A 10546-nucleotide genomic window follows, 5' to 3' on the forward strand; every position below is an offset into this window, starting at 1 on the left:
TCGGGCAGCGCTCCACAGTGAGCTATCCCCCTTCTTGTGTATCTTAGAGGCTGCTTCCCAAGGCAGGTGACCTGCGGAGTTTGTCTGGGAGGGGTCTGGAAACCCAGCTCTAAGGTGCAGAGACAGACCCGGGTCTCAGTCAGCTGACTGGCCAAGAGGTCCCCAGCCTGGTGGGTGTCGGGGCAGGGGTAGGGCCCAGCCGTCCCTGATATTGTCACTGCTAAAACCTCACAGTGGTGACCTGGGATGATGTGAGCAGAGGATGGGAGTACCCTGGCAATCTGGAAATGAGTTGGGAATTACAGGAACTATGGGATTGGATGGGTGTTGCTGGGCTGATGCCTTTCAGAGAAAGATGATGCAAACTAAGACCAGTGAATCACACCTGAAAGGTCAAGCGTGAAAGAGGACATCCGGGCAACATTGTAGACTCACACCTCCTAGAGCCGGAGGGAAGAAAAAGCTAAGGACACAATTGGGTCCACCATCACCATAAGAGCATCGGCGCTACAGAGAAGACTGGATTCTCAGCTTCAGTGCACCTGCTTTGCCAGAACAGGGCCGTGATGGGGAACGATGGGAGACAGATACTGAGATGTGGGATAGGGACTTTGGAGACAAGGCATTCAAAGCCTCATCTCCGAATAGAACTTCTAAACCCAAAGGAAAAAGAATAAAAGGACAGTAAATTCTATGGAAATCTGGTTCTCAATAGTCCTTGAAGACAATGCCCAACCTTCAAAATCTCTGGGAGACAAAAGAGAAAATCCAAATCCAAAAGCTCAGTCACCTACACTGCTGCCCTCCCACCCTCACCAGCCAAAGGAAAGGGCAGGTGAAGGGGCCAAGGAGCCTGAAAGTTATTTAGAAATCCCACTGCCAATATTAAATCCAACTTAAATTAGAAAATATTGAAATATGTCCCGCACATCAGGACACAGATTATAGGAAACTGTTTCAAAGTATGCCTGACTTGGGACTTGGGATGGTTGGCCAAGATCCCTCAGAGTCTGTGAATAGGGTACCTTCCATGGCAAGAGAGACTTGTGTGGTCATTAGGTAGGGTTTTGAGCGGGTCGTTATCTTGGATTATCAGAGTGGAGCCAACTTAATCACAGAGACCTTTACAAGTGAAGGAGGGAGACTGGAGAGTGGGAGCAGGAGGCATATTGACCGCAGCAGAAATAGGTCAGGAACGGGACCCTAGGCGCTGGAACAGCAAGGACACCGACTCTACCCCAGGGTGGCCAGAAGGAACGCTTCCTGACAGCTCATTTCAGACCTTCTGCCTCTGGAAATGGAAGAAAGGAATGTGTGTCATTTTAAGCCACTGAGAGTGTGCTAATTACTACCGCAGCCATAGGAACCTGAAACAGGGAGGCAGGGACATTGTAAGAGAACCGTGCCAGAGTATCAAGAAGACGGTTGGAGCTTTCTTCCGCTGTGACCAGGACAGTGAGTGTGCAGACAGAGCAGGGCTGTGCCTCAGGCTGCTTGGCGTTTAACCTTGGCTCCTTGTTTTCCTGCTCGGGTCAGATCCCCTGAGCCTCGGTGTCCCCATCTATGAACAGGGAAGACGAGGCCCCTCCCTGTAGCTCTGGTGATACGGAGTAGCTTTCATGATGAAGATACAGTATCTGGCCTGGTGCCCCCCAGGGTCCTCCTTCATCGGTTCTCACCTGAATGGGAAGCTTGGGGAAGAGGAAGAAGAAATCTGCTAGAGGCACAGGTCTTCCTGGTGGTGGAGCCAGGTACTAAGCTGTGGTGCTGAGACAAAGGATGCACCCCTGGGACCTTCCGTAATACCTGCACCATCAGAAAAGCCACCTTCCCTGCCTATGGCCAAGGGATGTGCAAAGACTCAGTTGCCGTTATGTGAGTTAGCGCCTGAATCGCACGAGGGTTTTCTGGACAGACCCACAGCCAATACCCAACCTCTGGCCTCTCCTCCAAACTGGACTGTTCGCGGAAACAGGGAGTCTGGGCTGCTTCTCACTGTGACTTTTCTGAAGGTGAAAGAAAGACGTTGTCCCGCATCCCTTCCCCGGGTGCGCTTGTCCTCACCGGAAGGGAGGGGAACGTAAGCTTCATGAGACAAAAGCCGTCGCCTGTTTTGTTCCCTGCGACTTCCACAGCACCCAGAGCAGGGAACGCACCCAGCAGGTGCTGAGTAAGTGCTGAGTAAAGGGAGTACTGGCTACATGAAGCAGAGGTCTCTCCAGAGGCAGGGGTGAGGTGAGGCCTTGTAACTGGGAAAGTCGCTCAGACTTCCGGTCCCTCATCGCTGGAACCAGAGGGCTGGTCAGGATTGGAAAAGGGAAGAGCTGGGAGCCTGCAGGCTGAGGTTCCAGATTTTCCACCAATTACCAGCTGTGGGGCCTTCAGCAAATAGCACAAGCTCTTCAGGCCTCAACTTTCCTGATCCGTGGAAGGGGCTGATTCAGGGGCACCCGCCAAAGCACCTGATCCTTATCTGTTGCTCAGACAGTGGAGGGCATTCTTACTGACTTGCCGTCACAACCAGGAGACGGAGCGATACTCACCGCTCACGGTGACCTGGGTGCCTGGTCCAGACTTAAACTCCACCTCACGGGCCCCTTTCTGGAACTTCACACAGTAGTAGGTTCCAGCATCTGCTGGGGTGATGTTACTGATGCGGATGGAAAAGTCCAGGTTATTTCTTCTTGTGGCGTCTGAAACATTTGTTACGCGGGGAAAGTGGCCTCTTCCGAAACTGAAGATTAACTCCCGGTCTGGCCCCGTCCCCCTGAACCACCTGATTTTCCCAACGGGGACCAGGGAGGTCAGGGTGCAGTGCAGAGTGGCCGTCTCTCCGGCTGTGACAGACACCAGCTTCTCGGGCTGGATCACCTGCAGCTCCGCCTCACCTGCCACACCTGGAGGGAGAACAAAGCAGGTATTTAGCATCCTTGTGCGATCCTGTCCGTCCGCGCAAGTGTTTATCCACAACAGCCTTCACTGAGTGCACACCGTGAGCCCAGCCCGCTGCGTGTACACGGCATGTAGCCCTCGCGATGAGCCTGTGACACGGGACCCTGTTGCAGACGAGGAAAGGAAAACACAGAGAGATTCAGTGATACATATATCACATTTTCTTTATCCATTCATCAATAATGGACATTTGGGCTCTTTCCATACTATTGTTGATAGTGCTGCTATAAACACTGGGGTGCATGTGTCCTCCAATCTGTGTTTTTGCATAGTTTGGAGAAATATCCAGTAGTGCATTTGCTGGCTAATGGGGTAGCTCTGTCTGTAACTTTCTGAGGAACCTCCATTCTGCTTTCTAGAGTGGTTGCACCAGGTTACATTCCCACCAACAGTTTGAGAAGGTTTCCCTCTGTCCGCATCCTGGCCAACATCCGTTGTTTCCTAAGGCGTTACTTTTGGCCATTCTGACAAGTGTGAGCGGTATCTAATTGTAGTTTTGTTTTGTATTTCCCTGGCGATGAGTGGTATTGAGCATGTTTCTTCACGTATCTATCAGTCGTTTGTACGTTTTCTCAGCCATCCAAAGGAATGCAATATTGCCAATAACAATGACGTGACTGGAACCAGAGTGTGTTATGCGAAGGGAAATAGGTCAGTCGGAAAAAAGATACCGAATGATTTCAGTGATAGGTGGAATTTAAGAAACAAAACAGATGAACAGAGGGGAAGGGAAGGAAAAGTAAAATAAGATAGAAATAGAAAAAGAGCGAACCATAAGAGAGTTTTTATCTATAGAGAACACTGTGGGTTTCTGGAGGGGAAGTGGGTGGGGGGATGGGCTAATTGAGTGATGGGCATTAAGAAGCAGAATCGTCGTGATGAGCACTGGGTGTTATATGTAAGCAATGAATTATTAAATTCTATTCCTGAAACCAATACTACACTATACGTTAACTAACTTGAATTTATTTTCTTAAATATAATTTATTGTCAAATTGGTTTCCATACAGTACCCAGCGCTCATCCCAACAGACATAAATAAATGGAACAACTTCCTCTGTTCGTGCATTGGAAGACTTCATATTGTTAAGATGTCAATACTACCTAAAGCGATCTATAGATTCAATACAATTGTTATCAAAACCCCCATGGCATTTTTTTTTTTTTTTTGCAGAAATGGAAAAGCCCATTCTAGAATTCATATGCAGTTTCCAGGGACCTAGATCACCAAACAATCCTGGAAAAGAAAATAGTTGGGAAACTCATACTTCTTGATTTAAAAACCTACTGCATAGTATAATAATTAGAGTACTATAGTACTGAAAAGAATAGAGGGATAGAGCAATGAAATTGAATAGAAAGCCTAGAAATAAACCCTCACATATATAGTCAAAAGATTTTCAACAAGAGTGCCAAGGCCATTCAGTGAGGGAAAGAGTACTCTTTTCAACATGAGATGCTGGGAAAACGGGATATCTACATGCAAAAAAAAGAATTTGAACCCTCATTTTACTCTATATAGAATGAGCTCATTGGATGAAGGGACCTAAATGTAAGAGCTAAATGTATGAAATTCAGAGAAAAAACTGTAGGCAAAACTCATGATACTGGATTTGACAATGATTTCTTGGATAAGAAACCAAAGGAACACATAATAAAATTAAAATATATGTAAATTGGACTTCATCAAAATTAAAAACTTTTGCATAGCAGAGGACAATATTAAAAGTGAAAGAGGGACGCCTCGGTCGCTCAGTTGGTTAGACATCCAACTCTTGATTTCAGCTCAGGTCATGATCTCATGGTTCATGAGTTCAAGCCCCAGGTTGGGCTCTGTGCTAACAGTGCGGAGCCTGCTTGGGATTCTCTCTCTCTCTCTCTCTCTCTCTCTCTCTCTGCCCCTCCTCCACTTGCACTCTCTCTGTCTCTCTCAAAATAAACAAACTTACAAAAAAAAGTGAAAGAACTCACAGAATGGGAGAAAATATTTGCAAAGCATATGTCTCAGAAAGAATTAATAACCGGCATATATAAAGAATTCCTACAATTCAACAAAAAAATATCAAATAGCCCTGTTAAAAAATGGACCAAAGACTAGAATAGACATGTCTACAAAGAAGATACTCAAATGGTGAGTAAGCACAAGATATTGAACGTCATTAGAAAAATGAAAATCAAAACCACAATGAGATACCCTTTCATCCCTGAGAATGGCTTTTATCAAAAACAAAAGAAAGCAAAACCAAAATACAAGAAAATTAAAAATCAGAAAATAAGGATTGAGTAAGCTGTGGAGAAACTGAAACTCTTGTGTGTCGATGGTAGAAATATAAAATGGTGCGGCCGTTGTGGAAACAGTTGTGTTATCATTAAAATTTAAATGTAGAATTTGCCGTATGATCCAACAATTTCACTCTTAGGTAAATATCCCCCAAATTACAGGTAAGTACTCAAATACTTGTACATCCTTGTTCATAGCAGCATTATTCATGATAACCAAAAGGTAGCAGAAAAAATTCATTTCTATCCATAGATGAATGGATAAACAAAATGTTGCTGTAGGTATGTATGTGATATATATATACACACACACACACACACACATGTGTATATATATACATATATATACACACACACACACACACACACACATATATGTATATATATGGAATTTTATTCGGCCTTAATAAGCATTAATAAGCAATGATAGTCTTGGGGTGCCTGGGTGGCTCGGGTGGTTGTGCGTCTGACTTCGGCTCAGTCATGATCTCACGGTTTGTGAGTTCGAGCCCCGCATTGGTCTCACTGTTGTCAGCAAAGAACCTGCCTCAGATCCTCTGCGCCTCTCTTTCTGTGTCCCTCCCCAGCTCACACTCTCTTTCTCAAAAATAAACAAACAACAATAACAGCAGCAACAACAACCAAGAGCAGTGATAATCTGATATGTACTATAATCTGGATGAACCTCAAAAGTATCATTCTAGGGTGACATATGCCAGATACAAAAGGACAGACACACGGTTCCATGTGTATGAAGTACCTAGAAAAGACAGATTCATAGATACTAAAAAGTAGTTGCTGTGGGGGTGAAAGGAATGGAGAATTCTTGCTTAATGGGTACAGTGTCTGCTTAGGATGTTGAAAAAAATCCTGAAATGTGCGGTGGTACCAGCTTCACAACTATATGAACGTACTTAATGTCACTGAATTGTATCCTGAAAAATGGCTGAAATAGTAGATTTCGTGTTATGTATATTTTAGCACAGTAAGAAATATCTACAAATATCTACAAACAAGGTGATCCCCCCCATGTAGAGCCTTTCAATTGGACTAAATGGCTCTAGGAGAAAGAAAATGTATCGTTCCAGGGGCTCATGCATTTGAGAAATCTGCCCCCGAAGGGGGAGATAGAACCATGGGAATGTCTAAGCAGGGGAACTAGTAGGCTACAAAATTGTTCATGTTCTGCAAAGAGTTGTGGGACGTTGCCTATGGCTGAACATTGAGTTATGCATTGAAAGGACATGAGCCGCCTTCGGAGCAATCGTTGAACTGCACGTGCCAGACTTTGCAGGTGGATTTCACTGCCTCAGTGACTAGCCAGTCTCTGAAGACACAGAGAAATACAAAATTATTCCTTATTATTGGAAGTGTCCTAAAAACTAGGCAGCGATATAAATCAGAGAAACGGGCACCACACACACACCTGTGTTCTTTTCTATTGCTCAGCTACTCCTCGGGGAGAAAATCTGTGGTTCACTCTTGCAGAGTGTGAGCTGGTAAAACCCATGCACTTAGCACGATTTGCGACCGAGCATGTCTCCTCAAGAGGACACGTGTCACCACAGCCAGGTCTTGGGTGTGCCAAGAACATCAAGTGGTTTGGTTTATCAGTTTGGACGAGGAGATTGGGGTGAGGAAACTGAGCTGCTAAGACAAAAATGGGAAGAAACAGGAATGCATTTTTGGAGGAAGACATGGAGGGACCAGGAGAGGGAGGAGGTAAGAGGGATCAGAGCATCAAGAGGAACCAGGGTGGGGCGCCTGGGTGGCTCAGTTGGTTAAGCGTCGGACTTTAGCTCAGGTCATGATCTCATGGTTTGTGAGTGTGAGCCGTGCTCTGGGCTGACAGCTCAGAGCCTGGAGACTGTTTGGATCCTGTGTCTCCCTCTCTCTCTCTCCCTGCCACTCTCCTGCTTACACTCTGTCTCTCTCTCTTTCTCTCTCTCAAAAATAAATAAATACTTCAAACAAACAAACAACAGGAACCAGGGAAAGGTGTAAACTCTGCCATCTGTGAATCTATATTCCTCATAGATTTCCATCTCTGGCCCAGGCCTCGTCTCTGAACTCTGGATTTGTATGTGCAATGAGCCACTCAACAATTTGCATAGATAGAAGCAAACCTCTCACTGTTTACACTGTCCCCAACTGAACTCCTCAGTTTCCCCCACATCCTTGTACATCTCAGATGAGGCACCTTTATTCTCCAAGACGCTCAGGTCCAAGCCCTTGGGAACCTCTCTTTCCACTCCAAATCCTATGTATCAGGAGATCCTGTTGTCTCCCCTTCTGCATGCACCCACAATCCGACCTCTTTCCCCTTCCTCTCCTGGCTGCTGTCTGGGTGCAAAATGCTTTTCCTTGTTTGCACGAACACGACGAACTCTTGAATGCTCTAGTCGCTTCTGTCTGTGCCCTATGGTGTCTAATCTCAACCAAATGCTGGTATAAGTTAAAACTCATGGTGGATCATGTCATTTCTGTCTTCAGAACCTTGCAGTGGCAACCATTTTACTCAGAGTGAAAGCCCAAACCCTTGAACAGAACAGGAGGATTCTACTCTCCTGCTGTTCCCGAGCTATTCGGGAAGGCTCTTTCCCCAGAAGATCACATGGCTCACACCCCAAATTCTTGTAGTCTTTGCTCTAATCTCCCTGTTCAGTGATGCCCACCCAGGCTACCTCTTTAAATACATCCCACCCTGAAGAGTCTCTCATTGTCTTCTCCAGCTGTACTGTCATGTTTTTCCTTAACACTCATCACTTTCTAAATTTTTTTTCAATATATGAAATTTATTATCAGATTTGTTTCCATACAACACCCAGTGCTCATCCCAAAAGGTGCCCTCCTCTATACCCATCACCCCCCCTCCCCTCCCTCCCACCCCCCATCAACCCTCAGTTTGTTCTCAGTTTTTTAGAGTCTCTTATGCTTTGGCTCTCTCCCACTCTAACCTCTTTTTTTTTCTCTCCTTCCCCTCCCCCATGGGTTTCTGTTAAGTTTCTCAGAATCCACCTAAGAGTGAAAACATAACACTCATGACTTTCTAACATACTATGTTATTTCCTTATTTGGTATGTCTGTTGTTTCTTTTCCTTTTCTCCGCTACGATATAACTTCCATGAGGGCATCTACTTTTTCTCTTTTAATAACCAGTATGCCCAAAGCTCACATAACAGTTCTTGGCACCTAGTAGTTACCCAGTAAATATTGGTGTAATGTGTGAATTGCCCAGTGTGATCCCTGTCTGAGACCCTGCCCTCTATTTTCAGTGGAGAATTTCTCAGGAAAATATAATGAGAAGCTGAATTTCCCATGAAGATGACTGTGGGGGAAAAAACTACTTGCATATACTCAGAAAACGGAAGAGCCCAAAAGAAACAAACCACAAATGCTCTTCCCCCCCACCCTACCCTTCCCTCCACCCACTGGCAGATCTGCAGAAATCTCATGGGATGGATGTGGGGCCATAGGGTTCGAGAAGAGCAATGGTTAGACCCGTGAGATCTAGAATCAGACCGCCTGAGTTCAAATCATAGCCCTGCCTTCACCACTGAGTGACCTTGGACTTTTCCATGCCTTCTTTGCTTATCTGTAAGGTAGGGGGACAGAAATGTCTACCTTGGGTACAAAGATCACAGGACATAACAGACACATGCATTTCCAAGTGGGTGTAGCACATGGTGAGTGCTCAGGAAATTGGAAAGTGATTACTCATGAGATTTCCTGAGGCCTGGAGGCATCAGCTGACACTAGATGGTTGGGATCAGGATATAATTACAGGTGCGGATCATACAAGCAGGATCCTCTGTATCTTGGACCCCTTCTTTTCCTCCCCACTCCGGTCCAGCATGGAGGACCTCCAAGGTAGTAATGCACAAAGTTCTACTCCTTCTACCCAGAGAGAAGTTTGCTTGTCTTAAGAGCTTGGTGGATGGTGAGCAGTACTTTAGAGAAGTAGAAAAAGTGGGTGAGGAGCTGAGAGGGAACCAAACATCTGTTCACTGTGCATTTCACGTAGAGTGGACGTGGCTTGAGGAAATCGATAAGAAAGCGTTTTCAGATATCCCATACCCACGTGTGCACCCTTCCTCATGCCCAAACATGTACACACACACACATACACAAGTGCATTCCCAAGTATACATGAAGTGTGGCCCAGCATGCTAGCATACAGATCACTTTGAGGATTCCATGAAATTGTCATACATGTTAAAAGCCGAGTAAAAGATTTGGCGCATAGGAATCACCCAACACATCGTTAACCAAAGTTTGGGAGGACACACAGCAGAACTGGAACTCTGGAGACCTCGGAGTGTGCTAAGTGATGCCTCTTCTTCTGTTTCCCTCTCTGTATTTTCTGATGTTTGTTTAGTTAGCCTCCACCGAGAAGCCGAGCAGCATAACACGGTGAAAAGAATGAACCGTGTAGCTGGGTGGCCTGGACGTGAATCCCAGCAGATGCACTGACTTAGGTAGCTGACATTGGGCCATTAACTCTCTTTGCCTGAATTTCTCCATCTGCTGATCAGCAGTACAGTCCTAGCTATCAGGCAGGGGTGTTGTGAGAATTAGGTCATTTAATACCTACAAACTTGTCCTTGTGACAGATTGAAGCCTCCACTGTCTGGATGCCTCTGGTAACAAGCTGTAGGTGATGGATGCATAGAAGAAATGCTCAGATCCCCGACTTCCTGCTCTCAGATGACACCCAGTCCTTGGTCTTCTGTGGCAGCCCTGGGTAGCACACCTCTGGTTACCTGCAAGCCCTTGATGTCCAGGGACATGGGAGGTGTTGTGGGATCAGGAAGAGGGGATTGTACCCCAAGGCAGTGCTTACCTGTGAGTCCCAACAGCAGAGCCAGCAGCAGGTAAGGAGGCAGGTGGGGCCCGGAGGCAGGGGCCAACATTGCGGAGGCCTGGGGACCCTGCTCTGTGCAAATGTGTATGCTGGGTAGAATGGGCCTCTGTTCTGTAGAGGGGAAAAGCCTTCCTTCTCCTGTCATTAGGGGAAGTGCCTATGATGGGGTGACATGGCTGTGGGGCAACAGTCTGCTTCTAGATTGTGAAAGAGAAGTCAGGCAGAGAACACCTCACTTGGTGAGGGGTCCTCTTCTCTCTTTCAGAGAGAGTGGAGAGGCCCAGGAGAGATAATGCTTCCTGCCTGCATGGGGCCTCTGCCCCCTCCAGTGGGCCCTCCCCTCATCTTGAGGTCTTCATGGTGATTCCCACTTGGGAGCCCCAGACCAAGGCGGATCTGCAGTTGGGGGCTGTGTCCCAAGCTCCTGAGCCCAGAACACTTAGGGGTGGC

General features: G+C 46.3%; 2 protein-coding genes across 2 annotated transcripts in view; both read right to left on the bottom strand.

Annotated features, from left to right (window-relative positions):
- LOC125936752 (signal-regulatory protein beta-1-like) overlaps positions 1-10164 on the bottom strand; it is a 52300-nt gene extending 42136 nt beyond the window's left edge. Inside the window, exons 1-2 of the mRNA XM_049651039.1 lie at positions 10076-10164; positions 9827-9972 (exon numbers count right to left, since the gene is read on the bottom strand). Of these exons, the coding sequence (XP_049506996.1) occupies positions 9827-9902 (76 nt within the window). The 5' untranslated portion in view covers positions 9903-9972; positions 10076-10164. The remainder of the gene's footprint in view (positions 1-9826; positions 9973-10075) is intronic.
- The window catches only part of LOC125936750 (signal-regulatory protein beta-1-like), a 140189-nt gene extending 129948 nt beyond the window's left edge, over positions 1-10241 (bottom strand). Inside the window, exons 1-2 of the mRNA XM_049651038.1 lie at positions 10076-10241; positions 2544-2897 (exon numbers count right to left, since the gene is read on the bottom strand). Coding sequence (XP_049506995.1) covers positions 2544-2897; positions 10076-10241 — 520 coding nt within the window. The remainder of the gene's footprint in view (positions 1-2543; positions 2898-10075) is intronic.
- Positions 10242-10546: the final 305 nt, after the last annotated feature.

This window comes from Panthera uncia (genome assembly GCF_023721935.1).
Source record: "Panthera uncia isolate 11264 chromosome A3 unlocalized genomic scaffold, Puncia_PCG_1.0 HiC_scaffold_11, whole genome shotgun sequence".
Lineage (NCBI taxonomy): Eukaryota > Metazoa > Chordata > Mammalia > Carnivora > Felidae > Panthera > Panthera uncia.